Source organism: Nicotiana tabacum, chromosome 5 (assembly GCF_000715075.1).
Source record: "Nicotiana tabacum cultivar K326 chromosome 5, ASM71507v2, whole genome shotgun sequence".
NCBI classification, from domain to species: domain Eukaryota; kingdom Viridiplantae; phylum Streptophyta; class Magnoliopsida; order Solanales; family Solanaceae; genus Nicotiana; species Nicotiana tabacum.
In genome coordinates, this window is record NC_134084.1 from 71,949,039 (window position 1) to 71,968,853 (window position 19,815).

Sequence of the window (19,815 nt, forward strand, 5' to 3'; positions counted from 1 at the left end):
TCCTGCACACCTGAAGACCTAACCGCACTACTGACCAAGCAAAACGGCAGTAACACTGCCTCAAAAGAAGTGCGACCACGCTAGGGGCACGCTACAAGGCGCGCATATCGCATATTGTTCTGTAAAACGTGCATAACGTTTTGCATAGAAATCTGTTCGAGCTCCACAATATATCATTGGAAATCTATTTCAAAGGCCTAAAACTTTTGTGTTTTGAGTTTTCCTAAATTCCTTACACAATTTTACTAAAACCTATTGGAAGACAGACCTTCTACAAACTTAGTCGATTTTGTCAAATCTTATGCACCTTACTTTCCATCATGATTTTGAAACAACCATTTTCACCCATTATCATCTCGATGGGACTTCGCATGTTCAAAATATAACCTTACTACTCCTTTAACTCATTCATGTCTAAGCCGAATTTACGGGGTGTTACATTATCTCCCTCTTGGAATCATTCATCCTCGAATGATGGTCCTGGCTACAACTATGGCTATATATGGACATCAAACGGGTGTGAGGGTGATATGCTAATATTGAAATATCATGAATACATGTATATCAAAGTGAACGAGTACGTGATAATTGAATACTAAGCTGAGTAAATACTGAAGGACATGGAGATTATAATATAAGGCATGAATGGAAAGGTTAATTACCTTCCACATTTTCCATTTGCTCTTCAAAGAGATGGGGATATCTAGACTTCATGTTCTCTTCGGCTTTCCATGTAGCCTCTTCAACCTTTTGATTCCTCCAAAGCACTTGTACTGAAGCAGTTTCCTTAGTTCTGAGCTTGCAGATTTGACGATTAAGAATAGAAACTAGAATTTCCTCATAAGACAGGCTGTCTTTAATCTCTATAATCTCCGTATGAACCACAAGTGACAGGTCTCCCATGAATTTCTTCAACATGGACACATGAAACACTGGGTGTACAGTAGCTAGTTCTTGTGGAAATTCTAACTCATAATCCACCTGTCTGATCCTTCGCAGGATTCTATATAGCCCAATAGAGCGGGGACTAAGCCTCCCCTTCTTCCCAAATCTCATAACGCCTTTTATGAGTGATACTTTCAGAAACACCCAATCATCAACTTGGATCTCTAAGTCTCTATGCCGCACGTCCGAATAGGACTTTTGGCGACTTTGAGCCGTCTTCAAATTCCATTGTATCAATTTGACTTTCTCCATAGCCTGATAGACCAATTCAGGTCCTAACAACTCCGCTTCTCCGACTTCAAACCAACCAATTGGTGATCTACACCTTCGCCCATACAGAGCTTTGTACGGTGCCATCTTAATACTAGAGTGATAACTGTTATTATAAGCGAACTCAATGAGAGGTAGATGATTGTCCAAATTACCTTTAAAATCAATAACACACGCCCTCAACATATCCTCAAGAGTCTGAATAGTGCTTTCCGCTTGGCCATCTGTCTGAGGATGAAAAGCGGTGCTGAGGTTCACCCGTGTGTCCAATCCCTTCTGAAAGGGTTTCCAAAAGTTCGCTGTGAAGTGGGCACCACGATATGAGATAATGGACAAAGGAGTCCCATGCAATCGGACAATTTCGTTGATATACAACTTGGCATAACCCTCGGCCGAATCTGTAATCTTCACTGGCAAGAAGTGAGCTGACTTGGTAAGTCAATCTACAATCACCCAAATCGAATCATGCTTCCGGAACGAGCGAGGTAGACCTATTATGAAGTTCATGTTTATCATCTCCCATTTCCAAATGGGAATTTCTATATTCTGAGTTAAATCGCTAGGTCTCTAGTGTTCGACTTTCACCTATTAACAATTTGGAAATTTAGCCACGAAATCTGCTATATGTTTTTTCATATCGTTCCACCAATAAACCTCCTTAAGATAATAATACATATTTGTGGAACCTGGGTGAATAGAATGCTTGGAATTGTGGGTTTCTGACATAATCCGCTCTCTGAGCCTATCTACGTCTTGAACGCATAGTCTGCCTTTGTACCTAAAGTACCATCATCTCCACCTTGTTCAAAATCCCTAGTCTTGTGTTTGTAAATTTCCTCCTTCAGCTGTAATAAGTAGGGATCACTGAACTGTTTTTCCTTTACTTCAGCTACTAAGGAGTATTCAGCCCTGTTCTGGATAACAACGCCACCATTTTAGGATTCCAAAAGTCAAACTCCTAGACTTGCTAAGCGGTGGACTTCCTTCACCATAGTTCTCTTGTCTGCCGCAACATGAGCTAAGATTCCCATAGAATGCCGACTAAGAGCATCGGCTACAATATTTGCTTTCCTCAGATGATAGAGGATATCAACATCATAATCTTTAAGTAATTCGAGCCACCTTCTCTGACGTAGATTTAATTCTCTTTGCTTGAAAATGTACTGGAGACTCTTATGATCTGTAAAAATGTCAACATGTACCCCATACAAATAATGGTGCCAGATCTTAAGCGCAAACACCACAACTGCTAATTCAAGATCATGAGTCGAATAATTCTTCTCTTTTGAGCCTTGAGTTGTCTTGACGCGTAGGCTATGACTTTACCGTGCTGCATTAATACACACCCAAGACCAACCCATGAAGCATCACAATAAACAACGAACCCTTTGGTTCCTTCCGGTAGTGTTAGGACTGGAGTTGAAGTCAACCTCTTCTTTAACTCCTCAAAACTTTTCTCGCACGCGTCCGACCATTGAAACTTAACTTTCTTCTGAGTTAATCTAGTCAAAGGGGACGAGATAGAAGAAAATCCCTCTACAAAATGCCTATAATAGCCTGCTAGACCCAAGAAACTTCTTATATCAGATACTGAGGTGGGTCTAGGCCAATTCTTCACTGCCTCTATTTTCTGAAAGTCCACCTTCACGCCTTCCCCTGAGATGACATGGCCCAAAAATGCTACTAATTTCAACCAGAACTCACACTTAGAAAATTTTGCATATAGCGTGTGATCCTGCAGTGTGTGCAACACAATTCTGAGATGTTCTGCATGGTCAGTCTCGCTACGCGAATAAATCAAGATGTCATCATAAACACGATCACGAACAAATCAAGATAAGGCTTGAATACCCTATTCATAAGGTCCATGAAAGCTGCTGGTGCATTCGTTAAACCGAATTACATTACCAAAAATTCAAAATGCCCATATCGAGTCCTAGATGTTATTTTTGGAATATCAACTTCCTTAACCTTCAACTGATGGTATCCTGATCTGAGGTCAATCTTGGAATAACACTGGGCACCCTGAAGTTGATCAAATAAATCATCTATTCTGGGAAGAGGGTACTTGTTCTTGATGGTGACTTTATTCAACTGACGGTAGTAAATGCACATACGCAAAGACCCATCCTTCTTTCGGACAAACAAGACCGATGCGCCCCAAGGTGAGACACTTGGCCTTATAAACCCCTTATCCATAAGCTCTTTAAACTGGACTTTTAACTCTTTCAACTCTACTGGACCTATTCTATAAGGCGGAATAGATATCGGCTAGTGCTTAGAAGTAGATCAATTCCAAAGTCAATCTCTCTATCGGGAGGGATTCCAAGGAGATCTTCGGGAAAAACTTCTGAAAACTCATTTGTAATTGGTACCGACTGGAGAGTGGGGATCTAAGCATCTGCATCCTTAACTCTAGCCAGGTGATAGATATATCCCTTGGAGATCATCTTTCTGGCTTTAAGATAGGAAATAAACCTACCCCTAGGTGTTACTGCATCACCCTTCCATTCTAAGACTGGTTCACCGGGAAACTCAAAACTTACTATTTTGGTTCTACAACCCACTGTGGCATAACAGGACTCTAACCAATCCATGCCCATGATCACATCGAAGTCTACCATCTCCAATTCTAATAAGTCTGCTGTAGTAAGACGATGATACATTTTGACTGGACATCCCCTATAGATAAACCTTGCTATAACTGATTCTCCAACTGGAGTGGACACTTCAAAGGGTTCACACAACTTTTCTGGTTCTATCCTAAATTTCTTAGCAATATATGGGGTTACATAAGATAGGGTGGATCCCATATCTATAAGAGCATAGACATCAAAAGTGAATATTGTTAGCATACCTGTGACAACATCTCCACAAGCCTTTGTATCCTGACGGCCTGCCAGTGCATACAAGCGATTTCGACCACCGCTTGCATTACTAGACTTTGCTGCACCGCGCCTTTGTTGGGCCTGAGAGTTATGAGAGGCTACTGAATTAGTGGACTGAGGTACATTGCCTCCATTGTTCTGCTTTGATGATGGACAATCCCTTAAGAAATGGCCCTGTTGACTGCACCCAAAGCAACTCTTTGTGCCCAAACGACACACCCCTGGATGCTTCTTACCACACGTGTTGCAAGTAGGGTACTCAAGGCCTCTGTAGCCCACTCTAGTCTGTGACTGTGAGCCTGCTGCTCTGAAATTTTTGTTTTTCTTGTTAAACTTGGACCTCTGAACCGGTGCACTAGCTGAAGATGGAGCGGGTCCTGATTTTGATTTCCTGAAGAACTGGCGATTGCCTAAGAGATTGAGATCCCCATGGCTGAAATTTCCTACAGACTTAGCTCTCTTGCTAAATTCCCTGTCCTTCTTTTTCTGTAGCCACTCTTCTTCTTTCAACCTGTCTTCATTCCCTTGAAAAAAGGCAACCATCTTAGTGATGGTCATGTCATTATTTTGAGCAGCTATATTAGCATCAACAAACAAATCATCTGAAAGTCCCAACATGAACCGCCTAACTCTGGCCCTCATATCACGTACCATTTTCGGAGTATACCTGGCCAGGGAGACAAACTTGAGTAGTACTCATTCACACTCATATCATTCTATCTGAGTCTCTCAAACTCCAAAGCTTTAGCTTCCAAGACATCAATGGGTAGAAAATGCTCAAGGAACGCATCTACAAACTCCTTCCAAGTCACAGGAGCCGCATCCTCCCCTCGTGACTCTTCCCATGTTTCATACCAAGCGTTGGCAATATCCTTAAGCTGGTACGCAGCAAGCTCTACTGCCTCAGTGTATGTAGCATGCATCAATCAAAATATCTTTTGAACCTCATCAATGAAGTTTTGCGGATCCTCATCCTATTTTGGACCCTATGAAGATGGGAGGTTCCATATTGAGGAATTCCCTAGACCTGGAACTACCTATTTCATGAAAATCATTTTTTCCCTGCCTTTGAGCCTGAGTAGTGACAATCTGGGTGAGCAACTAGATAGCTCCCCTGACATCCATGTCTGAAGTAATGGGCACTGAGCCCGATGCAACCCCCTGGGCTGGAGTGTCCTCCTCCTGATTAGCATTAGTCGTGGCCCCCTAGCTAGTAGCTGAGGCCCTCCTGGTGTACTTTCTTTTTGCAGGCATTTTTCTGAAATACGCAATTTGCACTGGTTAGAAAGATTCCTGAAAGCATAGCTCTAACTGCACGATCTAGAGTATGAAAGAAATGGAACAATCCTAGATGTCTTGGTGGTAAACTATTTACATGTGTGGCGCGCAAACACACATAAAAGAGACCCCACTGGACACAGCTTCATAGACTCCCTAGGACTCTTGAACCTAGGACTCTAATACCAAACTTTGTCACACCCCTAACCATGGTCTAGGCGTAGCACGACACTCGGCGCCTGACTGCATATGACCGAGCGAACCAACTGTATGGCTGGATCAACATGTGGTATAACTATGAGCTAGAGGTAAATACAAAACATGATAATCTACTAAAGAGTCTGACTGAAATATCATAGATGCGGAAAATACTGAAAGGTCTGCAAGTATAAACAAGTAGCCGACAAGGCTAACACATGAAAGCCTGCTAATATCTGACTTACAAGGTAATAGTCTACGAAGCCTCTAAAGAATACTGAAAATGCTAACTGTTTAGCGGGACAAGGTCCCCGGTATACCATATTAACTGAAATACTATATGACTAAAAAAAAGAGGGATAAGTCCCGAAAAGACTAGGCTCACCAATAGCTGATACGAGATGTCCTAACAAGCAAAATCGTCAACCTGTAGATCGTTACCTACATCACGAGATGCAGGCCCCGGACAAAAAGGGAGTCAGTACATTTGAATTGCACTGGTATGTAAAACAACTGAAGAAAAGAACTGTAAATACTAAAACTAAAACTGAACTACTAGCTGATAAACTGATAACTGAATAAGGAAGTAAGGATATGAATACTCCCTCTTCTGAATGATGAACAACCTGTTTATCTGATAAACTACGGCCTCGGGCCCAATATATATATATATATATATATACGCAAGCTACGGCCTCAGGCCCAAGTATATATATACATAACTACGGCCTCAAATTAAAAATCAGGAACTGAGAATCATACTGCAATACATGATACTGAAATAATGAGCCATACCGAGTTACATGATACTGGAATAGTGAATATGATTAGCCTGAGATGAATATTCATAATAAGTTGATTTGTCATAACTGAAACTCATAGAATATCAAATGATTATGAAACTATGCCATCTAGAGAATAGAAGTTCTACTACTATTCAGGGAACTAAGGCATAGTTACTTTCTGAGGAAATTGGTAATGGTCATAATGAATGGGATGTAAGGAGAATCATAGACATTCCCGAACGTAAAAAGTTAGCCTTACATACCTTAACTTTCTGCCCTTGAGCGTAATACAACATTTGTTAACCCTTTAAACTTTAATCTATAGCAATACAAGTCAAAGGGATTCCATATTAGCTATGATGCTCATGCTTTGGTCACTTAAGTATTTTATCAAACACTTGGTGAATATAAAGCTTCATTGTCCTTATTAATGGTGTCTCTACACCCAACAACCCATTATCTTGTTCCTAGATAAATTATAAAGTCTCAAATGATCATAGTCAACATTATTCTTCATCACCCATAAGGTAAACAACACCCTTAACCAATAACCAACAATCAACACCCCAACCCTATAATCGTTCATACTTTCATATCTCATGAACTAGGATTTATAATCATTAAACCAATGTTAGAATCAATTCGAGTGTGAAGACATTACATTTTTGAAGTTCAAACCCTTTGAATTCGAGTTCTAGGCTTCCTTCTCTCAACAATGATATCCCAATCAAATATTTAATGATATGGAGGGTTTACCCATGTTAATAATATGTTGGTAAATTGAAATTAACATAGAAACACCATTAGAACTTACCTTGGGTGGTGGAAGGACCCTTAAGGAGTTAGGTTTTTGAGAGCTCCCCTTTCTAGAACAAGTTTTTATGTTTTGGGGCTGTGGGGGAGAAATATGGCTTTAAAACGACCTCTCAAGAGCGCGCCCATGCACCTGAAGACCTGACCGTGCTATTGACAGCGCAAAATGGCAGTAACACTGCGTCAAAAGAAGCTGGGCCGCGCTATAAGGCGAGCATATCGCATACTGTTCTGTAAAATACATATAACATTTTGCACAGAGATCCTTCGAGCTCCACAATATATAGTTGGAAAGCTATTTCAACGGCCTACAATGTTTGTGTTTTGAGGTTTCCTAAATTTCTTACACAGTTTCACTAAAACCTGCTGGAAGACACACCTTCTGTAAACTTAGTCGATTTTGTCAAATCTTATGCACCTTACTTTCCATCTTGATTTTGAAACAACTATTTTCACCCATAATCATCCCGATAGCCTTCACATGTTCAAAATATAACTTTACTACTCCTTTAACTCATTCATACCTAAGCCGAATTTACGGTGTATTACATACAAAGACATGGGGCGGGTACAACAATTTAATGCCATGGTACGGATTTGGACTAGCCTAATAGACCTCATCAGCTCTAGCTACATGCCTTGGGAACCTCACACCAATCCACCGACATCACTGATTTACCCCGCCTAGAGACCGACCGTTGCTTACGCTACCTCGAAGTAGATTACCGAGAACACTCGAGGCGAGGGCCCGAGCTAAGCTTCGATCCTTAAGGGGAGGTTCCTTCGAGGGGCCTTGGTGACCGTAAAATTGAACCGTCGATTTTTACCATATACATGATTCTTATCTCGATGCTTTCAGGTTTGGTAGACTCCACCCTCATGGAGATAGTAGTCCTAATATGTAGGCTTTGCAAGTATGCTTGTTGACTCTATGCCTACATCCAAAGAAAAATTGTAAGTTTTTTTTCGGGGAGGGGGGAGGTGGGGTAGTTCATGCTTTCGATTATTCATTTTTCCCTCGCCCTGTCTTGACGCTTTGCTTGAATTTCCTGGGCAATATCTGGCTATTACAAAAATGAGGTTTTCAAAAAATATACACTTGGTGTAAAATCATAGATAATGCAATTGTTTAAAAAGATAATGCACAAAAATAAATGATTTGGTTGAATTATTGGCCGTGACTTGCTTTGAGATATTGTTACCTTCTTATAATGGAATTTTGAGGACCCCCTCAAAATTATGCCCCAGTTTGACGTATACTTTTGGCAATACTCTTTTGGCGATCCTTGACGTAATGAGATTGACGAAAGTCCCCCAATTTCCGACCATGGAAGGGAATGAAGATTTTATTATAATGTGACTGAACCCACATGCCTGCCTACATATCCCCTCTTAAATGGATTCAGATCAAGCATAATTCATGGTACATAAAAAGAAAGCGCAAATACAATCTAAAATGTAATATCTCTTGATGGTGTCCGAATTGATAGGTTTCGACCATATCTCTCTATCCATTTCTATAGGTATGAGTGCTCCTCCTATCATAAATCGATGAACCATGTAAGGACCTTTCTAGTTAGGTGAGAATTTTCCTTTTTCTTCACCCTGATGTGGAAAGATTCACCTCAACACCAATTGCCCCCGTATGAATTGGGATGGTAGGCTATAATCTCCTATTTTAGTTGCTTATTGTACACTAATTGACTGAACTTTAATTGTGTTTTGAGCTTTAATCGCTAGTGTTTTGTACTTATTGTGTGTTTTATGCCTCATAGGAGTGATTTCGAGTTATGTAGATTTTATGGAGCTAATTCGAGCTATTTGGAGCTTTGAAGTCTGAGTAAAATCCCAAAGGATGAAGCCGGGATCGTGTTCGGGGGTCGTGAACCACATCTGGATATCAAAATGCAAGGAAGACCCAAAGAAGGCTAAGGGAGAGTTGGAGGAGCAAAAGCACAAGGATTTTATCATTCCTTCATCACTCATGACCCGAGTTTGGATTGAATTTATGTTTTCTTATCTTTTAATTATATTTATGATGAATTACTCCATGTCTATGGTGTAGTTCCCTTTAGGGTTTAATGAATTTTGGTGTATTGATATTTGTTTGTGAATTATAACTCTAGTTTTATGTATTGAAGCATTTTTGGATGATTGAATCCTTGTATTTTCTAAGGCCCTGGAAAATTTCGACAAGGGATTTGAGGTTTTATGGTGTCAAGTAGACTTATGTTTTTTAGGGCTGTAGAAATTCTTCACGGTTACAAGCTCGCCGAGGTATGGAATTTTTTGGTTGAAGAATGCACTGAGGAGTGGATGAAAATGTTTGGCAGAAGAAGGCAGTTCTGCGATCTGTTTCGCGATCGCAGAACCGTTTCTCAGGCCGTTTAATCATCGCAGAGTTGAGCATAGAGTTTGTTGAATTTTGAAGGTCATTTTGTGGTTATTTATGGGATCACACATCCATTTCATGGTCCGCATTTCCGTCCCATATTTGGCATGGAAAGCTTTATTGTGAAATTCTACAGCCGCATAAGTCGCGTGTGGACTGCAGACTTGCCGCAGACCCAACCCAAAACATCCCATTTTTGAGCACTACTTTTGCGGTCCATTTTGTGGACCTTATATCTATTATGCGGTCCATTATGCGACCGCATACCTAAGTTCGGAGGGTCCATTTTTTTATATTATAACCCAAATCCATTTTGATAAATTGCCTTATGGGCTCATTTTGAAGTGGATTGCTGATGATTTTAGGGAGAGGTAACAACATTTTAGAGTGGGAAGGAGAAAACCTAACCTTCTAATCATCCAATCTTGCACCAATATTCAAGAATCAAGGAAGCCAACCACGAGATTATCATCTATCCGAGTAAGTCCTACTCCTAAGCTTTCATGCAAGAGGTTATGAGTCCAATTATATATTATGGGGTTAGAAATAGGCCATGCATGTAACACTAGGTTATAGTATGTGGGGTTAATGAACCATTTTGTTAGTTTCTTGTTGAAATTTGTTGGAGGAAGGGATTACCATTTTAGAGACTTGAAGTCTATTTTGCATGATAGGTGTTTGACAAAATTTCTAGGAGTGTTACACCATGGTAATCCTTCTAATTATTAATCAATTTTTCACTATCTTTCTATAGATTATTATTGCTAGAAGTGTTGGGGCGTTATAGTAACTTAAGGAAAGCTCAAACAAGGTATGTTGGCCAAATTTTCTCTTTTAGAATCGAATTCCATGATGTTCCCGTGAGTTTCAAATATGGTTGGCTCAAGTTACTAATTCCTATATCTCGAGTTATTCTTTATAAACTTTACTATTCCGAATGATCCTTGTGTCGAAAGATATATGTTCAAAGTATGGATTGCATATTAAAATGTTATAGATTTAAGTCGTGTTTTAAATGAAAGCTAGTGTGCCAAATTGTGTTAGAAAAACTCGATATGCTTAAGACTCTTAACTGCCCATATGTCTACCTAAAGTCTTGATTGGAAATGTCTTCTTGTTGGTAATCTATAAAGATGCTCGAAAATGAAATAAGTAAATTGGGGATATAGAGTGTGGCCAACGTGCTAAGAATCCAAGTTATAATTGTGGCTAGTGGTGCCAATGAAATGAGAGGATGTGAGGAAGATTATGAAATAAGCCTCGACTCAACTGTTTAAAAATGATTCCGAAAATAGAATTGCCTAAAAGCTTGTGTACTCAATTCATGCCCACAAGTGGTTGTTTTTACTAATGCTTGCTTTATAAATATATCCAAGGTGATTCGAGTTCTTACATACTCATGTGTTGAAATTGTACATTGCCATTTTTTGGAAAGAATATTTCAAGAATAAAATGGTATATTGCTTGTTTAGGATTTTGATGTGTGTTTCTAGTGCAGGACGGCCTGCCCCCATTCTTTGGAAAGAAACCTTTGTGTTTAAAGTTTCCATTACTATTGAATTAGAGGTTTATGATTTCCAAACTATTCTATATATCGATGTTTGATGTTGATCCTTGAAAATAAAGAAGTGAAAGTGTGGAATATGAAATACGGCCATCGTGCCATGAATAAAGAATCTTATGAATAGCCAATAAAGCCAAGGAAATATTGTTATTGTGAGTAATTGAAAATACTAATGAAGATCTATACAATGTGAAAGATGATGAGGTGAACACATTTGTACTTTGTTTCCTTGTGTGCAAAACAAAAATATTTTTGGGAGTATCATTAGAAAATCGAGGAAGGGTGGGTCATAAAGCCCACACCTAAAACTACACGTGCTAGTGTAGGGGTGAATTGTGATTTTTCCCATTATTTGGGATGAAATTGAAATACTGGTGCAATAGTGATTATTCCCCTTTATTGGGATGAAAGTGATAATAGCTGTGAATTTGAAAACTCAACCCACACGCCATATGTGGGAAGGCAGCCTAGCTGACCGATTGGAGATCAGATACCATGTTGCGCACATGGTGGTACTACTCTTGGTAACACCTTTCTTTCGCATCACATGTCAAACCAAATTGTTCGTGGAGAGATGGACTAGCTTATCGGGCATGATCAAACTCCGTGCTAAAAACACGATGGTATATTAGTGCTAATGATCTTTCAACCAAAAATATATATTATTTTTGAAATTTTAAAATTGTGATGTTTTAACTAGTTATTTGAATATTGTTGATTGTAACTTGTTGTCTCTATGGTTTTCCCTTCTCACTTGGACATTCTATTTTGAAAGAGGACATTTAGCTATACATACTAGTGATATTCGATCGTACTAACGTCCCTTTACTGGGGCGTTGCATCTTTAAAAGATGCAGATGATTCCACAACAGGCAGCATTGTTCAGTAATAGCGGTACACTCTCTTCCCAGCTGACTTGGTGAGCCTCACATCCTTTCGAGGTCATGTATCTTTTGTTCTTCATGTACTTTGTGTTTGAGGTATAGCCAGCGCATTGTTGTCGGCATTTCCATATTACTTTTCTGTTGTACTTAGATGCTCCGTAGACAGGTTGTGGGTGGTGTTTGATGTTGAGAATTGAACTAAAAATATTGTTATTTGGAAAACATGTTTTTCTTTGTGTTTATAAACCTGTAATATTTTGGAAATTAAGAATAAAGTTGCTAATGGAAATACAATGAGAGTTGTTAATGAAATACTTTTTTAATGGAGTACATATCCTCTTTATTCATCAACGAGTTTGGGTAGAAGGAAATATAACAGGCTTGCTCGACCGGGTTCACTCGATTGAGCGCGGGTCGTGCTCCCCGAGTTTGGGGCGTGACACATTTATAGTCATTTGCTCATGTAATTGAGAGAGGCATAACTTTGTGATATCTCTACATTATATTATTGGTTGAGTTTATTAATTCTTCTTAGTAATCGAAAGAGACTAGTTGAATCATTGATTAAACCTAGTTAGGAGGATAATCGAGAGAGGTTTTGCTAAAGACCAATCCACTACACATTCTTGTATATCTTCAGAGAGCTTAAATTGGTTCATCTAATGAGGTTGAGACTTAATCGAGAGAGGAGTTTCTACTAAACAATTGAACTAATAATCAAGTCAATTCGAGAGACTCACTTGAACATTAGAAGTGAATTAAATAGAGTTAATCCCAGATAATTATCTTGCACCTATCCTATCCAAACCCTATCTTCTCCCGTTCATATCTATCTTTGCTTATTCCTTGCTTCGATTGTCATTAGTCAATTGCTTTAGATTCTTAAATCACATTAAACTCAACTGTTGATCATCTTGCATAGCAATCAAGCTAGAAACAACGAGAATACTGTTTAAATCCAATCCCTGTGGATATTTTACTATACTATATTTGATTAGCGAGAATATTTTAAGTGTGTGTTTCGAGCTCGTCAAATTGCCTCCATCTAACCTTCTTGTTGAAATCCCTTGCAATTTTATTAAGAACCACTCGAACATCCACTGGACTTGTGTAGACATGTGATTTTTGACACTCCCCGAAATTTCACCCATTTTAGCATGTAAATATTTAGTTTAGGCCTAATATCGCTATTTCAGCTAATTTTGACTTTTTTACTTTATGTCGCCACAAAATAAAATGAAATGAAAATTACAAAAAATTTTAGTTTACGTGTCTTTCATAAATTTAAATAAAAAATATACAAAAATAGTACCTTATCTTTATTCGTATATAATCTTGAAAACACAAAAATAGTTTTATGTTTTATAGTTTAGTTCAATTAATTAAAATTAGTTTTAGATTTTTATATTATAATTGTACATAATTTTAGAAGGATGAATTAGTTTTAGGTTGGTTTATCCTGTCTTTATAAATTTTATAGTCCATTATTCTAGTCTTTGGCCCAATTCCTAACCCATAATTCCTAGGCCGATACCCCTAACCTAATCCTTACCCCTATATAATAGTACCTACACCTAAAATACACCTACACGAAACACACCTAAAACACACAATCAGCCGCCTACTCTTTCTTAGAAATTCAATAGTCTACATTGCTTCAGTAATCAATGGAAACACGGTTCACTGTTAATGGAATCAAATTGATTTCCATGCTAACATAAGAAATCAAAGAAGAATAACAAAAAGAGAGGAGTCCTAGAAATTGGGGAAACGGGTTTCCCCCGAACGAGCATAACAGTGGGTTTTACTTAATATTACCATTCCTATTCCTACGTACAAAGGTACACGAAGTTGAGCTAGCTTCTTTCTTCTAAGATTTTCATCTGCCAGATTCCAATTTCAAACAGAAAAGCAAAACAAAAACAAAAAAATCAAATCAGTGTATCATTTACTCCCATCTCAAAAAAAGAAGATCGAAATAGAGAGTGGGGAGTTGCGGAGACAGAATGGTTTTCGGACGTCGATTCGAGGTTCCGGTTCGCAATTTCGGGATTGCGGTCCAACGATTGTCGCTTTGTTATTCCGATTGAATTACAAATTTTTAGCTTTGTTCATCAATATAAAGGTCAATCTTTAATATTTCTTTTAATTAGTATTGGTTATTATCTTTTGTTTTTGAGCTTGAATAAATGTTAGGCATGTATGTATGTTTTTTAATATTTGAGTTAACTTTGTATTTATATTGGCGGCATCTGATTCTGGATAATTTTTGAAATCTTGCAAATAGTTGTATTTTTTCCTTCAATCTTTAGTTATTTGGCAGGGGAACTTTAATGATTCACTAGATTTCATTTTGGAGGATGCTTTTATTTGTTTATTAATAGTACGGTAATTATAAATGATGCAACAATAGATTGCACTTGCTTTCCATGTTTGCTGGATATTTAACCATTTTGTGGAAAAAGTAATCTCGTGAGTAGTAAAAATAAAATGTTAGTTTTAAATGTGGAAAAGTATATGAGGTATTTACGAAAGGTATTTTAAGTTAGTTTGACATGGATTATATTGTTAATTCTTGACCTTCCACATTAATCTCGAATTAGTTTTGGATAATTATGAACATCGTAGCATGTCTTAGGCGCGGTTTAGTCTATTATCGTGATTATGTACACGTTCGTGTGACATGATTACGGTTTTCTAAAATGAATATTCGTAGTTTGCTTTAGGCGCGCTTAATATATCGTTGAGATTGTGGACACGTTCGCGTGACATAATTACGATTCTAAAAACAAAATCGGAGTATGCGTTCGCGCAATTTTGGCCAAACTTTCTTAACAATAATAAATCGTTATTAATTGTGGACACGTTCGCGTGACATGATTTTTGACGTGCCAAACAAATGGGTACACGTACGCGTGACCTGTTTCAAGATAATTTCCTAATTAAAAGCGGCTAATTCACATAGGTTCTAAAATGAGTAATTAAACAATCTGATTAAGCCAAGTATGATCAAAGCGACTGTGCTAAAACCACGGAACTCGGGAGTGCCTAACAGCTTCTTCTGGGTTAACAGAATTGCTTACCCGGATTTCTATGTTCGCAGACCATAAATAAGAGTCAACTTCCTCGATTCGGGATTTTAAACCGGTGACTTGGGACACCATAATTATCTCAAGTGGCGACTCTGATTTTTAAATAAATAATCTCATCTCGATTGTCACTTAAATTGGAAAAACTACCTTATACTCCCTTCGGGTGTACAAAAAGGAGGTGTGACAGCTCTGGCGACTCTGCTGGGGATAAGAACCCAGAACTTCTGGTTCAGGGTTCAAGAATTCGAGCTTATTAATGCGATTTTTATTTGGCTTTATTGTTGATATTACTGTATTTTGTGGACTTAATGTGCTAATTGTCATTTACCACTTTGATATTACTTGAACTGTATTTAAATGTCTTCTTACGCCACCCCTCTGAGTCTTCTGAAAATGGTGCACACGTTCGTGTGACCCGCTTTTTCTGTAGAAATTATACCAAATAGATCGAGGTTGGCCCAGCAACAAGGCCGGGTAGACTTTAGTGCTCCCGGTACGTTGCCCCCTCTTCGGCCCCAGTTGTCCGCTCGGGTAAGCCAGGTCTAGAACAATACACCCAGGTCTAGAACAATACACTCAGGTTTTAAACCTAGAATAACGCAGCCTCATGCCGGATCCCTAGTAGGAACGCTTGTTTGCATCACATGCATTTGACTTTGGTGACTCAACACAGGGATTGGGTCCGTTTAAGACAGATTTACCCAAATTAAAAGATCATCCTGATGCATCTTACGTGCTACTTGCGCATCTGTTTGTTTCGGCTTGCATGTTGACCGACTTCTAGAATAGGGAAAGAAAATCAAAAAGATAAAAAAAAAGAGAAAAAAATAGAAAATCAAAGAGTGAGAGGTAGGTATTGAGAAAATTCTGATAATCTGCCAAAATTTTGAAAAAAAAGGTCATTTCAAAATGAGCCAAAATTTTCAACTGTCATGATTTCCTGTTCCGTCAAAACTGGGCAAACTACGCGGGTCTGATTCTCACCGGATGTGATATACGTAGGCAAACCTCATCAGTTCCGGCCCACCATTTTCAAGAAAAAAACCAAAAATATTTTCCTTTACTTCCTTCTTTAGAAAAGTCTTTCTTTAAGACCCCAATTTTTTTTTGTTTTAAAAAAAATCCAAAAATATTTTCTTTTAATTTCTTCTCAAAATCCAAAAATATTTTCATTCTTTTTCAAAAATTGAAAAGAAAATTCAAGATTCAAAAATATTTTCTTTAGAAGTCTTTCTTTCACAATTTTAAAATAAAAGTCCAAAAATTCAAAAATATTTTCTTCTTTCTTTAGAAGTTTTTCTTCGAAATTCCAAAAAAAAGAGGTCAATATTCAAAAATAATATCTCTTTTCTTTAGAAGTCTTTCTTTGCAAAATTTTTGAAGAAGAATCAAAATCCCAAAAATATTCTCTTTATTCTTTATAAGTCTTTCTTTCGAAAAAATACAATGAAAAAATTCAAAATCCAAAAAAAAAGTTAAGTTTTTTTCCTTTATTCATGATCTTCCCGAACTATGCAAGATCTGATTCATATTCCCACATGATACGTAGGCAACCCACATCAGGTTCGATCAATCGAAAAAAAAGAAAAAAAGTGAAAAAATGAAAAAATGATGATAATAATAAGGACCGATTGAGTCCATTCTAACATGTTTTGTTTTGAATTGTGAAGAAAGTTGAGGTGGTCGGTTTGTGGTAAGCCGGAAATACAAGATCCGAGGAAAAATGATGACTGACGTCGAAGTTGTTACAAGTGCTCAAGAGACTTAGGGTTAGAGGGTTCAACAAGAGTCTACTGTGTTTGAGAAAAATAGAATACTGAAACAACAAATGACCGAAATGTGTCAAGCATGGGCCAGTGGTCAAGGACAGCCTCGTCATGAGTCACAATTTGCTACACAATAAGAGCAGTACCACTCTCCTGAGTACCACTCGTACTCGTTTGATCTTCCTGCAAACATTGAGAAGTCTGCCAGAAAGATGGTACAGGAAGAAATGACCCAAAGAGTGAAAAGCTTAGAACAACGGTTGAAAAACATGCAAGGGTTGGCGGGTCAAAAGAGTGTTGCCTTCAAAGATCTATGCATGTTCCCCAATATCCACTTGCCGCCTAGTTTCAAGACTCCCAAATTTGAAAAGTATGATGGACATGGAGACCCCATAGCCCACCTGAAAAGGTATTGCAATCAACTGAGAGGTGCAGGAAGAAACGAAGAATTGCTGATGGCCTATTTTGGGGAAAGCCTTACGGGAGTAGCATCCGAATGGTTTTTGGATCAAGACACATCTCGCTGGTACGTCTGGAATGACATGGCACAGGCCTTTGTCAATCAGTTCCAATACAACATCGACATTGCCCCAGACCGCATTTCCCTTTCAAACCTGAAGAATAAACCAAGTGAAGGTTTCAGGGAATATGCCATTAAATGGAGAGAGCAAGCAGCTCGAGTTAAGCCACCCATGGATGACTACGAGCTAATCACTGTCTTCCTTCAAGCGCAAGATCCAGATTACTTTCAAAACATGATGTCCGCAGTTGGCAAATCATTCTCGGAAGCAATCAAAATGGCAGAAATGATAGAGAATGGTCTTAAGACAGACAAAATTATAAGTCAAGCAATTTTTAAAGTCGCAACTCAGGCTGTCCGGGTTGAATCTGATAATTTTAGCGACACAAATAAGAATGTTGAAGAAATTATGACAACATCAGGGTCGAGAAGAGGTCCCAGGAGAACATCTCGAAGGTATGAGCAGCGTCCTCAAGTTTTCCATGACTCCCCTGAGCAGTATTATCCACCTCAGAACCCTCAATACTCTGTCGCTCCACCTCAGTATGTTGTCCAGCCACCAAAACACCCCAGAAGGCGAGCACGAGCATCACGAAATCTCCAACAGCCTCCACAAAATTTTCAGGTGCCCTATAACCCACATCCCAGCCGGAGGTATAAAGGGGAACAAAGGTTGAAAGATAATTTTACACCAATAGGAGAGTCCTATACAAGCTTATTTGAGAAGTTAAATCATTATGACATGATTGTACCTATTCCTCCAAATCATGTGGACCCACGTGCGAGAAGCTTTGACACTTCTAAAAGGTGTGAATACCATTCCAAAGCCCAGGGGCACAATGTTGAAAGCTGTCGGGATTTGAAAAGAGAAATAGAAAGGAGGATCCAGGAAAATATGATTGTGATCAAAGACAGTGACACCCAGAATATCGCGCAGAATCCTTTACCTGCACATCATGATGCACACTTTGTGGGGAAGATGCTTGGTCACATGGAGTTTGAGAATCCTCTCAGGAGCTTGCTAACTGAAGTTAATGATATTGAAATTGGAGAAAGCTCTGCTGATTCTGATAAGCAAATTTGTGGCTAAATGTCAAGCCTAGACATTGAAAAGTCATTCCCTCTTCACTAGAAAGGAATCTTGGTAGCTTGTTTTGATGTTTTTTCTATTATCTGGGTTATTTCAAGATTGTGATCCAGATTTTATTTGTTTTATTGAGTCAAACTCTTCTATCCCTCCATTCTGTCTGTGCGAGTCTTGTCCATTGTTCTGTTGCTATTTTCATTATTCGGGTTATTTTAGGGTTGTAACTCGGATCTTGGGTTGTTTGTCTTGTTGTCAAATTCTTTCATCATTTACTCAATAAAATACAATTTGTCCTTTTCTGTCATTTTGTTCCTAGTTCTTTTCTCGCTAGTTCTAATGACATGACATGCATGCGGAAATTTTGGTCAGATCTTAGAAACTGATTTAATATGGAATTGGATGATTGAAAAAAAAAGATACTTTTGAGGATGAATGAAGAGTTGAAATACTTTGGAATTGAGGTCGAGTAAAATTCACCTTCAAATCATTGTGAAGGTCGGGCTTGAGGATGTTTATTCAATTGAAGTTTGTAGGAAAGTAAGAGATGGAAAGTGTCTTGTAACCACGACACACCAAGAAGACTGACATGTTCGTCAATGTTGTGATTGTGAAATGATACTATAATTGGCGTTCTCGAGGCTGGGAGGCCATTTTTCTGCTACCCAAACACTTTATACCCTTTATTACCCCTTTTGAGCCTGTGTTATTTTCTTTGACCACCCCCTTTTGGAATCAAGTTTAGAGTCAAGAGTCAAAAAAAATAAAAAAGATGAAAAAAGAAAAGAAAGGTCCATACCCCAAGAGTAAAACTGGGGCAACTCTTTGAAAGTTCAAGTGAAAAAAAAAAAGAACTGTCGAAGGTCCATGCCCTCAAAAATAGAAGTTGGGGCAAACAAAAAAAAGAAAAAAGAAAAAAAATAGAAAAATAAAGAGAAACAGAAAGAAAGATGAAAAATAGTTTAGGTCAGATGTTTGAACTACGTTCGACCTGATTCCTTAAAAAAGGATACGTAGGCAGCCTCACGGTTCGGTCCAACAAAATAAGAAAAAAAAATTCAAAAAAAAAGTTTCCCAATAGCTGAAACCGGGGCAAAGGTTTTATTTCATTTTTAGTAGATTCCAAAAGTTGTAAGTATACAACCCCGCCATCTTTAGTTTGTTTTGAGCCTTATGTCGGCCTTTCGTCCAACCCTATCCAAAAACCTTACAAGTAAAGACCTCCTGATATGCCTTCAAGAATGCCAAGAGAAGCATGCAATGAGCAACGGTTGTCACACGACATAGAACACTGTCAAGTTGCTTGCACAAGAAGGCAAAAGAAAAAAAAAAGAGA

The 19,815-nt window shown here is 38.4% G+C and overlaps 1 protein-coding gene across 1 annotated transcript; it reads right to left on the reverse strand.

The window, feature by feature from the left end:
- Positions 1 to 654: 654 nt before the first annotated feature.
- Positions 655 to 3,414, reverse strand: LOC107775271 (uncharacterized). The gene is made up of 4 exons (XM_075252898.1): positions 3,124 to 3,414; positions 2,205 to 2,441; positions 2,003 to 2,129; positions 655 to 1,625 (listed from the first exon to the last, which is right to left on the reverse strand). Exons 1-4 carry the CDS (start codon positions 3,412 to 3,414, stop codon positions 655 to 657), a joined length of 1,626 nt encoding a protein of 541 aa, XP_075108999.1.
- Positions 3,415 to 19,815: the final 16,401 nt, after the last annotated feature.